The following is a 17,160-nucleotide window of genomic DNA, read 5'->3' on the forward strand; positions in this document are numbered from 1 at the left end:
AAAAATATTTCGTGTTATACATTTAAGTTTAAATATATTAAAATTCGCTCACTCAAAGTGAATTTTCTGGTTCTGTCTTTGCAATAATTAACTTGTTTACGCTCTATAAGATTGAGCATATGAGTGGCCGGCCTCAGCCTCCTTCCCTTTCCTTAGAACTCTTTCTAACTTAAGCATCAGGTGGCCTTGGGCTCCTTCCCATTCCCTCCTTTTTTGGTCTTATGTGCAGGTTTCCGTGACTGTTGGACCTTTCAGTATCGACAGTCATCAATTAACACTTGTTTTTTTTTTTTTTTTTTTGGGTAGTAACATTTAACATTTGACATCAGTGTGCATGTGCATAGCTTCTTCCAATTTCTAATAGGAAAGGGACCTTGGATTTGTTTTCCAATTGGTTTGGTAATAGACTGTCAATTTTGTACAACTTTAAAAAAAAAGTAAAGAAATATTAATTGAACCAAGAGGTCCTTAGTCTAGCGTTTGAGGTTGAGAATTTCACGAAACAAAGATTTTGAGTTCTAATCCACCTTCTCCTACATGTTTCTTAAACCACATCCATTCCTGCTAGAAAAACAAAAAATTTTAGGACAAATTCCACTTTATCCCCCTGTAGTTTAGCATTTTTCACATAACCCCCCTATGGTTTTAAAAACTATACATAACCCTCTTATGGTTTGGATTAAAGTGTCAAAGAGACGGGAATGATCATTCATAATGGCGTCACCTAAAATGTCAAAAATACCCTTATGTAAAGTTGAAATTTATGTATTAACCAAGGGGGGTTATGTGTATATTTTGAAAATCATAAGGGGGTTATATGGTAAAGTATTAAACCATAAGGGGGTTATATGGTAAAATATAAAAATCATATGGGGTTACTGTGTCATGTATTTATAAGGGTAATTTTGACATTTTTAGAAGTTCCGTTATGAGTGACTATTTCCGTTACTTTTGACACTTTAATCCAAACCATGAGGGGGTTATGTATAGCTTTTGAAACCATAAGGGGGTTATGTAAAAAAAGGGGTAAACTACAGGGGGGTAAAATGTAATTTACCCAAAATTTTAAAAAAAGGTCCAACCACCTGCGCTATCTATTTTTACCATTTCATTGATTTGTTCGCTTGTGATTTTCACTTTTCAGCTAGTGAGTTCAAGGATCCAAGGACGAGTTACTGGTTGGACAAATTACCTGGCTGGTCCTGTTTGAGTTCGGTGACTTATTTTTATATATTACTCGAGTACAAATTGCATTGCAATCGCTATCCATAATTTAAGGATATTTACTACAATCTCTAACGAGAGCCTTCATATACTTGCCGAGGTGGATCAAAGCCATGGGTAAAGCTTACAACGCTACAACACATATCAGTGGTTCACCGAGACAAATGAATAAGTTACCCCAGGCCCCCTTAATTACAAAATTAAAAGAAGTAAAATAAAATAACATAAATGAAAAACAAAATAAGTTACCTGCAGGCTTAACATTTGGAGGTCAAGGCAACAATTAAAAGTATTCTATGACTTCTGCCTTCAAGAACTCTTGAACAAATACAGGCTCTACGCGGTTGCAGTAGCAAGCCGAGCATGAGATTAACGATGCAGATTGGCCAAATAATTTCGATTCAATTTGAACCGTTCATTTAATTTTAAATCGACAATCTATATGGAATCAAGATCATTTGGCCAATGTGGGCCATAGACAGTTGCTCTTGCAATACTAACACTTCATCCCTTGTGAACACATCATAAAGGAAAGGAAAAAGGAATTAGCTTAAAACTAAAGTAGAATTCCTCGTAAAATTACAGTGTTCTCACAAATAGTAAAAACCGTACGTACATATATAGGTATATCTTGAACCTTTAAAACTAGCTCTTAAGACTATCCAATTAAATTTCCAGATGATTTACTACTTTGGCCAGAAAAAGAGTAGTATAAACTACATACTACTTTCTGTTGTCATGATTACAAGTACCTCTCTTGTAATTCATGAAATTAATCTAACTATTAATATGTTTCTTTCTAATTTTATGTGCATACCTTAAATTATAACAACATTAATCGACAAGTATTTGTTTATACTACAATATGCTCCCCTCAAGTTTCTACACGAACGTTCTTTCTATTCTAAAAATGTATAAAAAGCTATTTTTAATTAGAATCATGAAAAGCAAAGGCAAAGGCAAAGGCAAATAAAAGTTGCCAAGACATATGCTTTAAGACGCTGAAAACGTGTTTCAACAGTTTTAATTAGCTGTTCTGTATTTTTTATAAGATGAGCTGATGTTAACATTTTTAATTAGGTGCTTTGTATTTTATCTAACTTTAGTGGCCATGAGAGAGTTTTTAGAGTTCTTCTTACTCTTACTATCAGGTTCAGGATTTAAATATTGGATCTGACAGTTGAAAATAAGAAAGGTGGAGAGAGGGGTATGAGGGTTAAAAAAATCAGCTATTCAACATTTCGTTGCTTTCTAACTGACTTCTATGACTTTTATAGCACAATTTCAATAGCAACAAATTTTAAATTAAAAGAGAAACTAATAAAATTACACATTTTGTTGTACTAAAATTCACACCTTGCGTGAGTCTACTTAATATCGATTGTGCGTAAATGTATGGATTGTGTAAATTTTAAATACAAGGGTACGAAATCAATCCCTTGCAGTGGCGGAGCCACATGTAGCTGAGGGGCCGCAATTAATTTTGAGAAAATTATGTTTTAAGTTTACAAAGTTTAGAAGATTTCAAAATTGTTTCTTATTTGTCTCCTCTAAAATTTTTAGAGTTTTTTTCCCCTATCTTACATTGTCCCTCTAAATAATTGGAAGTTAATAATCATTGCCCTTTTCAAAGAGTGTTAGACCTACCAAAGGTCATAGATTTTAAAATCTAAATCGTGCTTAACATAGATATTAAATCACCTTTGAATTTTAAGAGTGTTAGACCTATTAAAAATTAAATTTTAACCACTATTTAGATTTTAAAACATATTTAATAGAAAAAAATGAATTTTTAAAATAGACATGTTTATTGATTTCAAATTCTGCTATTACTACAACTCTTGTGATATCGGAGTTCGATTCCCTTAAGTTCAGGGTCCCATCTCCGCCATGATCCCTTATACCAAGTTTCGAAAATGTACCCTTTGAACTTACAAGCTGAATTTGCAAAAGGACTTGCCGGCTAATTACCCATTTCAATCATTAACTAATTACCCATATAAAGGTGACTGAGTTGTTCGTATTCTCATTCATTTGAGACTTTGCCTATACTGCTCAGTAGTCAATTTGCACGACTATTGCACAAAAGGCACTATGGCTTCTCTCTTGCAATTCGTCCATATTTTGTCTACACCTCTTGTCATCTTCACCTCCTCTGCAGCATCAAATCCGAGACCCCAGGTCAGTGTGCATTAACGTATTCTTGACATTTGATGGCTAAGTTCCACAACACAAATTCCATTTGCATGGCTTTGATTTAATCATGAATACCAGTTTTGTTTGGAAGCTTACTAACTCGTTTCAATTGTAAAATAAATCCTAATTGTTCAAATTCAATGCACATTTTTGTTGGACCTAAGGGCCTCAAACCTCAGCTTTTCAGACTCATTAAATAAAACTTATTCTTTTGGCAGCCGTGCGTGGTCTATATGGGGAGTTCTTCAAATTACAATAAATTGGATTCGGATGCAGCAAAGTTGTCTCATTTGTAATCGTTGTCCTCCATTATTCCAAGGTAATATCTTCCAATATTCATCCTTCTTGTTGCTGACTATTCTTGATCTCATACAATGGCGAAAATTAAATCCAACTATGCTTTTATCTCACTCGAAAGTTGTTATCTTTTTTTTTTTTGTCGAAACGTTAGATGATTTTATAGATAATAAAACTATACAGATTCAAGTAAAGACTTGAAAGAACATTACAATCAGTGTATCCTAACACTGAGGAATCCAAAATTCCTGGTCCTCTATAAATTCCAGCGCTTGCACGCTAATCCAGTGACTAATATGGTTACTATACCAATTTACTAAACAAAATGAGCACATGTGGAACAAGGACTGAAGGCTGTAGATATCCTCCATCAGAGTGGCCATTCGCATATCCTGAGATTTCCTTTGCTGAATGAGATTGTACGTTAGCTTGTTCTGGATTTGCACTTCAATCCTTTCCATTTTTTGGACAGCAGCTTTACACAGCAGTAGTTTGATGGCTGTTAGTTCGTCCAAAACTTGGTGACCAGAGCTTCTTTCTTGTAGAGTCCAACATCGCATCATGTTTTGATTGTCCCTGGAGACAGTGACGCCTATTCCCACTTGAGGCGTGTCTTTACTCTTTTCTGTTGCAAACCTTAATCTCAGTATGTCTTCCATTTCTTCCTGGTGCTGGGGGGATTCCACCTGTTCCCTTGTTCCTTCTGTACTCGTGCTTGAAGTCTTTGTCGATGCCTCTTCATATTCCAACCATTCCTCCTGAGCTATCTGTATTGTTCTCATAGGGGGGTACTGCTTGGCATTGAACTCCTTTGCATTCCCACATTTCCAGATTTGCCACAGGATGTTCGCTGTTAGGGAGATGTGTTTGTTTCCCTCACTTCTCGTGGTAGCTTCCAGCATTGTATCCCACCACCTACTAAAGCAACCATGCTGGTCTAGTAATCCTTCCCACTGAATAGGTGACATTTTCCACACTAATTTGACCTGGTTGCAATCAAGCAGAGCATGCTCAATCATCTCTCCTTGCTCACCACAAATTCTGCATATTGGATCACCTTGTTTGGTTCTATCATAGATGAGTTGTCTTACTGGTAATACCTGGTTCAGGCATTTTCACAAGAAAATCTTCACGTTATGTTTGATGTTCAGTTTCCACAGATGCTTCCAGCATTTTTTCCTGTTCGAGCTCCAGCTTGTACCAGTTACCTCCGTGGCTACCTGCTCTCGTTCCATCTGGCCTTCAGATTGTACTCTATAAGCTGATCTCACTGTGTAATTCCCATTTGAACTATGAATCCAGTAATTGCTGTCCTCTCTATTGGTTAGGCTTATGGGGATGCTTAGAATGCACTCTGCCTCCTTGGAGCTAAAGTTTCTGAATATCAGATTTTTGTTCCATCTATTCTGTATGATCAGCTCCTCTACTTTAAGCAAATTACATCCCTGTGGTTTCTGTGATGTAACCTTTCCTTGATGGTTATCTGGCATCCAGCTATCCTCCCATATATAGGTACTCTTCCCATTGCCTATCCTTCTCCTGGTTCCTAGCTCTACCAGGTGCCTTGCTCCCATCAGACCCTTCCAAATCCAGGATGCGTTCCCAGCTACTTTGCACTTAAGAAGCAATTGTTTGGGATGGTATTTGTCCTTAAGCACTTTACTAACCAGCAGATTTGGTTGTGTGATTAGCCTTCAAACTTGCTTTCCCAATAGAGCTGTATTGAATGCCTCTAGATCTAGAAATCCCAAACCTCCATCCTTTCTGTCCAGTGACATTTTATCCCAAGATCTCCAATGCATCTTGTTCCTTCCATTTGCTTCTCCCCACCAATAGTTTGCCATCACAGCATTAACCTCTTTGCATATCTTCTTTGGCATCTTGAAGCATGACATCGTGTACGTTGGCATTGCCATTGCAACAGATTTGAGCATAACCTCTTTGCCTGCTGCACTTAACAACTTGTTTTTCCATTTCTTCAATCGCTGCTGGATATTGTCTCTAATATAGCCAAAAAGTTGTTGTTTCGATCCTGTGACCACCATTGGGAGTCCCAAGTACTTGCCTTGGTTGACCTACTGGATATTTCCAAGTGCTTGGCATACTTCCATCTTGGCTTCCTGTTCCAGATTTGTACTGAAGATGACTGAAGATTTTTCTAGGTTGATCAGCTGGCCAATGCCTCTTTCGTACACCTGGAGTATCCTCCTCAGCTCTGATGCATTTTGATAGTCAGCTTTGCAAAATATCAAGGAATCATCTACAAAAAAAAAGTGAGTTAGTCGAGGCCCTTGTCTACTGATCCGCATGCCTTCAATTCTTCTTTCAGTTGCTGCCTTCTGGAGGAGATTAGTGAAGCCTTCAGAGCAAAGCAGGAATAGATAGGGTGACAGTGGGTCGCCCTGCCTAATTCCCCTCTGTGGTATCACATATTCCTTCACCTCTCCATTGATCATGAAAGAGTAGGAAACCGAAGAAATGCATTTCATTATCCAGCTCCTCCATTTGTCATTGAATCCCATCTTCTGCATCACCACTGCCAGGAATCCCCATTCTACTCTGTCATAAGCTTTTGACATGTCTAATTTCATAGCCATAAAACCCTCTTTCCCAAGTCTTTTGTTTTTGAGATAATGTAGAAACTCATGGGAAATCATAATGTTATCTAAAATTTGCCTGCCAGGGATAAAAGCTGATTGATTTTTACTAATGCAGTAGTGAAGGACTGGTTTCAATCTGTTAGCTAAGATCTTCGCTATGATTTTATACACAGTAGTGCACAAGCTGATGGGCCTATAGTGCTTTAGAGATGTGGGAATCATGGCTTTGGGAATGAGAGAAATAATAGTGTGATTGGCTGACTTAATGAGATGACCCGTGTGAAAGAAGGTTTGAATAGCTCCAACCAAATCTTTTTTGATTATGTTCCAAAATTTCTGAAAAAATATTGGAGGCATTCCATCTATACCTGGGGCTTTGTCTGGGCTCATGGAGAAGAGGGCAGATCTGATTTCCTCCTCTCCCACAGGTTTGGTCAATTTTGCATTCACTCTCTCAGAAATTGTGTGTGCTATACCATCCAAAACTTCTTCCATTTCCCTTGGTTCTGATGTTGTGAAGAGTTGCCTATAGTAGTCAGCAATTTCCGCACCTAGCTCTTCCTCACTTTTAGTCCAAGTGCCATCCTCTCTTTGTATTTCCATCATTCTATTCCTTCTCCTTCTCCCCTCCACACTGGCATGAAAGAAACTGGTGTTCTTATCACCTGCTTTCAACCATTGCAGCCTAGCTTTCTGACTCCAGTAGACTTCCTCTTCTCTATAGGCCTCTTTCAATTTCTTTTTTAGACCATTTCTAATATCCTTCTTGTTCTCCAAATCCCTTGTTTTCAGCTCCTGCAATTGACTCTTGAGCACTTCAATATCCGTCCTCGCATTGCCTTGTACTTTGTTTTTCCATTGCAACAGTTTCACCCTACACCTCTTCACTTTCTTGATTACTCTAAACATCCGTGTGCCTTCATCTTCTTGATCCCAAGCCTGTTTGATAATATCATTGATCTCTGGATTTTGGAGCCACCTTTTATCAAAATAGAACCTTTTCTTTCTCCTATTCTGACCTGGCTTGGTATCAAAGATTAGCATACTATGGTCAGAAGCAAAAGTGTCCTGGTGTTTACAGATGACCTCTCAAAAGTTTGGAGCCAAGAGTAGCTACACAATCCTCTATCCAGCCTTTGTTTCACTTCCCCAGCTCCCTCCCAATTGTTACACCAAGTCCATGGATGTCCCTCAAATCCCACATCCATCAGTTGGTTATCGTTAATGAAATCCTTAAAAGCCTTAAAACTGCCCTCCTCCCTCCAGTTGCCACCCCATTTCTCCTCATTTGACACTATATCATTGAAATCACCTGCTATTAGCCACTTGTCCCCCAACAATCCTTTCCTCGCCTGAAGCACTTTCCATTGCTGCTTCCTTACTTGATCCTCACTATTAGCATAGACTCCTATAAACCACCAATCACACTTACCTTCCTTGTCCTCAATCTGAGCTTCAATAGTGAAAGCAGTCTTGATCACTTGTTTTATCCGTATTTCCTCCTTCCATAGCAGAGTCATGCCTCCTGCCTTGTGCATAGCCTCTACAAAAATAGCTTCCTCAAACTGCAGTATATTTTTTTACTTTTTCCATATATTTACTTCTATTTTTGGTCTCACATAAGAACACTATATCTGGAGAGGAGAGGTTCTTCACCTCTCTCAACTGGGGAATTGTCAAGGGACTCCCCACACCTTGACAATTCCACACCAGTACCCTCATTTAAACATTGGGGTCCTTAAAGGGTTGGACCCCTCTCCCTTTTCTCCTGGCTTTGATCCGTTGTTTCCCACTCCCACCTTCTTTCTCTTTCCTTCCAGTATTAATTCCTCATCAATGTCCATGTCAAGTTCCCCCTGAGTTCCTTTCCTTTTCCCATACTTCCTTTCCCTCAAGGTATTAGAACTCAACTCCTGCAGTGATTGTCTTTGTTTCTTAGGCGACCTTAACACTCTCAAGATTCTTCTAGCCTGCTTCACCAGTGCCTCTTTCACCTTAGGCCCTTCCAATGTTACCATGCTTTCATCATCCCATACTGGTGTATTTTCCTTATTGCTTTCAGGCCATGGTGTTTGGACTGTTGCTGTTGCTTGTTCCTCCTCCAGCATTAGACAGTCACCACTTGATTCCCTAATACCTTTGCCATCTTCCTGTCCTAGTCCATCAGTTACCATCGTGCTTTGAGGACAAACCTCCACATTCACTACTTCATCCCCTTTGTTCAAGCTCCTTATGTCCTGGTCAGTTTTACTAACTGACTCTGAAAGCTTACCTAGTATTAGTTCCCCACGATCCCTATAGTCACCTTCCTGTGCCACCTGAACCGTCCTATCACCCGTTATTCTACCTTCCTCCACAATATCCTCTTTGATTTTACCCATAGAGCCATTCTCTTTTTGTGAACCTACCCCTGTCTCCTGATCTTCAGGCTTCCTTTGCTCCTTCCATTCCCCACCCTGGAGCCTCCAATGGTGTTTTCGAGGGTTGAACACCATGCTAGCCTGATTAATCTAAGGTTGTTTCCTTGTAATGCCAGCTCGCAACCATGGACCAAACTGGTTATCCTTTTTCCCTTCCCCAATATTTCCTTGCCTCATACACGTCCTTTCACTATGTCCTATGATTCCACAATTATAGCAAAAGTCCGGACACCTCTCGTATTTAAAACACCTCTCGAAAGTTGTTATCAACTGCACATAATTTTACATACATACTTTTCTTCAAAGAAGAGAGAGACAGACTTTCTATACGACACTCGTATCAACACTCTTTTAGTGGATTTTCAGCAATGCTTAGCGAGGATGAAACTTCTATATTGTTGGGTATTTTTTGCCCTCTCTCCTTCCCTGCCCCATCCCCGGAAAAGAGGCGTATAAATAACGATATTGTTGAAATATTAGAAGACAAGAAATTACACGATTTTGAGCTTTACAACTTGTCCACCGGCTTTTCTTTTCCTGGTAACCCTTTTTTCAAGCCCCTCAGGAAAGTCGAATATTTGAACTATTTGTTGGAAATTTTAGATAAAGTATGAGATCAAATTACCCGACTGAGTATAATAATTAACCACAAAAGATTAGTTTGGTAAACCACTAACTGAATTATCTTTAACCGATCAAAGAGTTAAAACTTTCACCATCATTCACCACTTGTCACTCGTAAGTAGTAACTACTAGTATTCTGACAAAGGGTGAGTGGTTATTTCGGGTAATAATTTTCTAATTAAGTAGTTACCGATATTTTTATTCACACCCTTAAGTTTCCCACTATCATATTTATAACCAAATTTTGTTCTTGAGAGTGCATGCATAAATATGCCTTACAGTGCTCGTGATAATGAATCCCATTCTGTTTATGGAGTTGCCCGGTAAATGTTATACTAGTATTAAAGGCCAAGAAGATGCTTAGTGCAGTTTATCATGACGTGATGAAGGATATTTAGTCAATTAGGAGGAAGGGAATTTAATAAACCAGGAGTTAATTACAGTTTTTCTCAGTTTTGTCAATGTTTGTGATATTATTTTGGCAGTTAATCCTCTTTCTATTTTAGGCAATATTTTGCAAAACTAACCTTCTTTTTTTCTAGCAAATCCTGTAGATCGATGAGGAGGAGGACATGCCAGCCTCAATTTTATTAATAAGATATTTTTCATTTCCTTATTTATTATTTTATTTATACTTTCTTCTTGTGAAATTTGGTTATAATCTACCATATATGGTATTATACTTGCATGGTTGTTATCTAATGACTAATTGAAAAACAGCTCACTCAAAGGTGGTAAGCGTATTCTAAAACTCCATACGACACGTTCTTGGGATTTCTTGGAACAACAGTCCAAAATCAGATCGAACTATATATCATCTTGATCAGATATCAAGTGAAATTATTGTTGGAATCATAGACACATGCAGGTATAAATATATATATATCTATTTCTTCATTCTAAAATCATGCATCTTCATGCCTGATGACAACTTTTTGCTTTCTATTTAGCTCGTCTGAAATCAGAAAGAGAAAATGAAGCTTTTAAAATGGTAAAAACTTGAAAAAAAGGAAGAAAAGAAAAACCTTGATCGAAATTAACCTCTAACTCGTTAGTATGAAGCTTTTAATTTTCAAAATTAAAGGAAATGAAGTACAGGATTTGTATGACGATGGCCCCTTGAAAAATTGTACACTAATTAAGACAATTATGAGGTGTTTACAAAAGTGCGAAACAGTTAGAAGGAAAGTTGGTTTAGTTTAGACTCTTTATTAATTAGAGGAAAAGTAGACCACAAGTCTTGGGCTTTGGCCTTTGGGTTTATTTTTTAATTTATTTGATGTTTTTATGTAGCTCAAATACAGTCCAAATTACAGGGATAGGCTTAGGGATGGCAACAGGGCGGGGTTGGGGCGGGAGACACCTCCCCCATCCCCTGCCCCACTGCCTACAAACTCCCCCCGCCCCCGCCCCCGCCCCATCCCCTGTCCCCCACTCCCCCCGCCCCGTCCCCGCCCCGCTCCGCTTTCCCTGCGGGTGCCCCTGTGGGGCTAATAAAAATTTGTTATATAATTTTATTATGGTTAAATTTTAACAAATAATCAAGTACTAAAATATCAACACATCATCAAATTATTATTCATTGTAATTTTACAATTGAAACTTATAAAAACAATCAAATAAAAATTATTTGAATACAATCCAATATGATGAAATAAATATAATTAAAGTAGTCAAGTTTTCACGTTTTGCACAAATACAATCACTAATTCATTATTGTGCTTGTGCTTTTTTTAAGAAAAAAAATGTTATTGTATTAAGTTTAATTAGGGATTTAGTATAAATGTATTAGTAAATTTAGTAGAACCAATTAATAATTTGTATTAGTACACATATATAATTATTAGTATAATTAATAATATCAATTATATTATATACACTAATAGACATTATATAATACATATAACTAATAATATCATTATCATAAGTTTATAACTAATTAAATTATATATTATATATATAATTATATACATATATTTTATATATTTATTTTTTTAAAGCGGGTGGCGGGGCGGGGGTACACTCCCCCGCCCCGTTTCTAAGCGGGGGGGAAAAAAATTCCCCCCGCCCCCACCCCAACCCCTCCCCATTAGCCCCCCACGGGGCAGGTGACCGCGCCATTACCATCCCTAGATAGGCTGCAAAACATTGCATGATTGCAATCATATTCCCTTAGGATGTGAGTCATGTGACATCCTAAATTCTAACTTCCCTACCCCTCCCGCTTCTGAAATCCAACTCCTCCCCTACTTAAAAAAAAGATTTAAAGAAAAGGAAAAGATGCAATCAACGGTTAACATAATTTTGTTATTATCATTTCGGTATTTTAAGAGTTGCACCATTGGTCCTTTATATTTTTAATTTATGCTTTTACTCGATCGGTCACATTCAAAATGATAAATTCAGCAAATTTTATGTTAAATTTGGAGTTTGGCATGAAAGGCATGCACACTCTATGAGTTAATGAACTGAGGTGTAAGACACTATTTTTCTTCTAAGAAAATGACATATTCCCATCCAAATGCAAGTTTCCAAAAGTTGAACAGACAAATAGTAGTATGTGGTACGTATACTCCTTTCTTTTTGTGGAAATTTTTTTTTTTTTTTTTTGTCTATTGTTTCCCCCAATTTATGGTAACCTTTTGAGGTACAGAGTGCTCCAACATTAATATTTTATTTTTCGACATGTAACTTATTTTTACTGTTTGTTAGATAAAATTTTGTTTGAAATTGGTAACTCGATCTGTAAAATACACAATCTAGATGTACTTTTGTTTACTTTGTTAAGAAGTAAAAGGAGAAAAATTAGGTCATATATATCCTCAAAACGAAACTACAAAATTTACATCAATTTGTATATTGTCGACATAATTTGTGTAAAATCTTTATCTTGGAAATGAATCTTTCTGTCTGATTGTGTAATTTCAGGTATATATATGGCCAGAGTTGCCCAGTTTCAGCGACAGGGGTGTTGGCAAGATCCCGTCAAGGTGGAAAGGAGAATGCATGGAAGGACCTAATTTTAAGAAGTCCAACTGTAATAGGTAGCTAGTGATCTTGTTTCCCAAAAGTAATTAAGACTGGTTTTGCATTCAAAATTTTGGTTCATTATTTTATTTTCCCTTTTTGGTCCATGGGTAAATAATTGCAATAGCCCCTAAACTATCAGCAGTGTTGCCAATTAGATCCCCCAATTTTAAAATTGTCCACTACATTTTGAACTTTTCACTTTGGTTTTAGGTGGTCAAAATTACCAAATCTAAGTAGGATAATTTTCATTTTGCCCCAATATGGTTAAGTTTATGCTAGTTAATTAGCACTCTCCCCCGTCGAAAAATAAGGCAAACTTTTGCACTCAAGTGATTTTGGATGGCTTTTTGCAGGAAAAGGATGAAGTGTAGCTTTTGCCAATCTTTATTCAAGGTTATATTGTGTTCCAGTATGTTGGAAAGAATATAAATCCCGTTATTATGTGTTGATCAAATTAATTAAATTCTACTGACAAGTTTTCTGTCAATAAGGAGTAAAGCTATAATCTTTATCTGCCTAATAAAATAAACAAATAAAGAAGGAAAGACATAACAGCACACTGGAATGTGTGGTTGGGAATTGAATGCATCTTCTTGTTATTACTTTCCATCAAAAGTATATACATACCATGATCAACAATCTTCTTTGCACACATGTATTAAACTGATAAAAAAGAAAAATATTTTTTATTTATTTTTCATAAAAATTCACCTTATTCATTTTTAGTTTAATGCGCACTTTTATCTTCTTTTTCCTTTCTATTAAACTTTAATGAGATTATACAAATAATGACAATGATAGAAATTAAGAAAATATTTTCTTTAACAGAATCCTTAGAAAATTTTCTTGTCCATGTTGGAATTAATGTTTCTCTACTCTTTTTTGTTTCTTCTTATCATTAGACTTTGATGCGAGTAACAACAATACAAAAAATCAGTAAACTTTTGTAAACACAAAGTGTTATTAAATTTTGTTTTGTTTTACCCTCCCTCCCCTCCCCACACTCTTTCCATCCCCAATTGCCAAGCTTAGAAAGTATTATTAAACTCTGTATTCGGCAAAGTAATTTCATCATCCTTTTAGTTTATATAACTTGACAAAAGGATTGTATTCATATTTTCTTCATTCAAATATATACATACATACATACATACCTATATATATAGGGATAATATCAGAAACCTCCCCTTAGGTTTCTCTTAATATCACCTGATACTCCTAAGGTTTCAAAAATATCACTTACTTCCCTTACTTTAGTTATTTGTGTAACAAAATTTTTAAAAACCCTAAACTACCCTTTCACTTACTAAATAAAAATGTTCCTAAGTCACTTTGTTCACTTCAAGAAAACCATCACTTCAAAAGCAATCTCTTGTAGTACTACTATATCACAATGCTCTACCCCATAAAAATATAAATTTGAAAAATAAAAATGATATTTGAAAAGAAATACGTTTGTATCAATTTAATTCAATATGCTCAAAATCGATTTCTTATGAATTTACATTTTTTCCACCATCTTCTTAACCCTTGCTCAAACCATTAAATTATACCAATTATTATAAAAATTAACTCAAAATAAGCAAATAAATAGTACCCCCACTTTATCACAATCACAAAAAGTAAAAGATAAATAAAATTTAATTTATTATAATTTATAATATAATATTACATATTCATCCAAAAATATATGAGTAAGAGAGAATGGTGGAGAAAAGGGAAAAAGAAGAAAGTGACTTCCATTTCTTTTTTTTAAAAAAAATTTTTGAGCTTAATTTATTTAATATGTTGTAAATTATGTGTTAAGTGAGGGTTCATATAGTCTTTTGACAATTATTAGGGGAGGTAAGTGATATTTCTAAAACCTCAAGGGTACTAAGTGATATTAAGAGAAACCTCAAGGGAGGTTTCTGATATTATCCCATATATATATATATAGCCAAAACAATTAAAAATAGATAATATGCCTTATATTTAAACGTAAAGTATGAGTATAGACTTTAGTCAAATCTTAAGGGGGGAGTGAAAGTTCTTGTGCCCGGCTCTAGCATGAGAATTTAGAACCAATTTACAAGACTAAAGACAAAATAGCACTGTAAATTACTCATTACTCCCTTATTTTTGTATAATACCACATGGCTCTTTGGTGTTTTAAAATATTCACATAATCTCGCTATGATTTTATGTAAAATAGAAAATAGATGGAAAGCATATCTGGTTATGGTGATTGGTCGAGACACGCTCCAAAAGTGCGTGTGATGACATTAAAATATCCACTAAACCCACCTATCATTTTAAATAAATATTCACTTAACCCATTTGTAGTTTTATATTAATCCACATATTATCCTGTTGAATCCCCCTATAGTTTGAAACAAAGAGGTTAAACTTCCTTTTAAGTAATTGTTTTTTCTTTTTTTTTTTTTAAGTGGGAGGTCTAAAATTAGCGCTTAAGTTAGGGTAATACGAGCATTTTAATTAATGCTGTTTTGTAGACTATTTCCATCAAATTTTCACTTTATATAGAACTACAAAGGTTATGTGAATAATTAAAAACTTTGAAGGAATATTGGTTAGAGGCTTATAGCAAGTGATAAAACCAATTCTAGCTGGCTTTTGTTACCCTGAATTTGGGATCTAATTGGTGTTGAAGGTGCAATTGGCTATAGGGTCATATCATTCTTGTAATCTAACTTCTGGTCATCACACATGTTTTAGGAAAATAATAGGCGCCAGATTCTATGACGATTTTGATCTTTCTACCAATAAACCAAATAAGCGTCAAGGCTCACCAAGAGATGCAGTAGCTGGAGCAGCATGCAGTTGCTAATGCCAGTTATTATGGCCTTGCAAGGGGCAAAGCAAGGGGTGGAGTACCCTCTGCTAGAATAGCTGCATACAAGGCCTGCTCAACAGATGGTTGTAGCGGTTCCACCATCCTCAAAGCAATCGAAGATGCCCTCAGTGATGGGGTGGACATCATATCAATTTCGGTCGGTCAGAGTTCAGTTTTTCAGCCTGATTTTCTGAGTGATCCAATAGCCATTGGAGCTTTCCATGCTGCAGAGAAAGGAGTAATGGTCATATGCTCAGCTGGAAATGAAGGGCCTGAACCTTATACCGTTGTTAATTCAGCACCATGGCTGTTCACTGTGGCAGCATCTACTGTCGACCGTGATTTGCAGTCCATTGTGATTCTTGGAAACAAAAGATCCTATCATTTATATATAAATTAAGAAATTTGTGCTGTCTTTTCTTTTTTCCTAATAGGGAAGGGATGGAATTTAAATTGCGAGAAGGGGGAAGAGGGATTAGGATGTAGGATCTCTAAATCCTGAGATCTCATTCTTAGCTACTCGATTAAGGTTCAAATAAAGACTATACCACATCAATTAGGAGTATAATTCACTTCGTGTTTAATGTTATGTTTGTCATACTATCAGTCGATCTGGAATGGTTTCTTCGTTATTTCATAAACCGAGTCTATAATTAATGTCCAGGAAAATCTCAAATTTTGGTTTATTTACTAGACCCATAAATCAAGCATCTAATGTCTAGGACATTGCGGCCTATTCAATAACTTTTGAATATAAATTACAAGTCCAAAATGCTTAAATGAAGTTATTAATTACTTGTTTACTTTGTTTCTTTTTGTTTACTTGTTTACTTTGAATTTTAACAATTAACCAATATTTGTTTCTTTTTGTTTACTAGTTTACTTTGAATTTTAACAATTAACCAATATGTGATGCAATATGCTACAAATATTATATTTGAAGGATTTTTCTATCCAGTGTTGAGGACACTTGTTAATTAGTACACTTAGATTATTCTAACTTATCAATTTAATGCATCACATTGACATTTATTACAATCCAGCATTTAAACACTTCTCTAAATTAGTTTCACTTTTAAAAAAAATCAACACTTGAGACCTCTCTTAAAGGTTGGACTTCCACCGAGTTTAGCAATTTACTCATTTTAAAGGTTTTTGTTTTATACTGTTTAATTTCGTATCTGGAAATACTAAGATAAGATTTGGTTATTTGTCATCGTGTTTAGACTAAAGTATCACATTGGAATTTGACACCATTAAATTATATTGATTGTGCCTGTGAATGTATTTGGCTGCTGCAACGCATGTTGTGTATATGACTATATGCTTATAGATTTGCAATTGAGTCTGCTTTTTTCACAAAATCTAGAATTTCATCTTTGTTGTTCCAAACAATGTAAAATAGGGGACTGCAATTAATTTCTCGCCCCTCAAGTACTCATCAAAAGCTTATCCTCTTGCATTTGGAGAAAATGTTGCAGCTCCTTTTGTCTCTCCATCAGATGCAAAGTAATCCATGGTTTTCTAATACAACTTTTCTATTTGTACGTCCATCGGATGACATGTTGACTTTTAAAAAAAAAAAAAAAAATTTCCGGTGAGGATGGGTGGAACTTTAGAAGCAAAGAAGGGGATTTGAATCTGTATGAATGTTGACTTCTTAAAATGCTTAAACATAAATAAGACCAAAATTGCCAAGGAACAACTAAAGTTCGAATTAGACCATTGTTGAACTTTTTTCTTTTTCCTTTTTTGGAAGAGCAGCGGTTGAAAACTGTGTGAAAAACAAGTACAATTAATGTGAGTGGGGACTTTTTGATGAGTCTGTACGCTGGCTGCGTTAGGAATTATATAACTAGAATAGAACTTAATTATCCCTGGCACTCTTTTGCTTTCATTTTTTTGTCTTAATAAAGCAATTTTTGGTGCATTT

General features: G+C 35.8%; 1 protein-coding gene across 1 annotated transcript; it reads left to right on the plus strand.

The window, feature by feature from the left end:
• The first annotated feature begins 9,631 nt into the window (after positions 1-9,631).
• Positions 9,632-16,740, plus strand: LOC140016534 (CO(2)-response secreted protease-like). Its single transcript, XM_072070074.1, has 3 exons — positions 9,632-9,684; positions 15,228-15,582; positions 16,633-16,740. Exons 1-3 carry the CDS (start codon positions 9,632-9,634, stop codon positions 16,738-16,740), a joined length of 516 nt encoding a protein of 171 aa, XP_071926175.1.
• Positions 16,741-17,160: the final 420 nt, after the last annotated feature.

The sequence above is a fragment of the Coffea arabica genome, chromosome 11c, assembly GCF_036785885.1.
Source record: "Coffea arabica cultivar ET-39 chromosome 11c, Coffea Arabica ET-39 HiFi, whole genome shotgun sequence".
Taxonomy (NCBI): Eukaryota; Viridiplantae; Streptophyta; class Magnoliopsida; order Gentianales; family Rubiaceae; genus Coffea; species Coffea arabica.

What these genes read in the sequence shown, in the direction of transcription:
- LOC140016534 (XM_072070074.1), top strand. Translation starts at nt 9,632, where the DNA reads ATGCCTTACAGTGCTCGTGATAATGAATCCCATTCTGTTTATGGAGTT. An exon ending in TCTGTTTATGGAGTTGCCCG is followed by an intron (nt 9,685 to 15,227) that starts GTAAATGTTATA and finishes TGCTAATGCCAG; the next exon opens with TTATTATGGCCTTGCAAGGG. An exon ending in ACCGTGATTTGCAGTCCATT is followed by an intron (nt 15,583 to 16,632) that starts GTGATTCTTGGA and finishes AATGTAAAATAG; the next exon opens with GGGACTGCAATTAATTTCTC.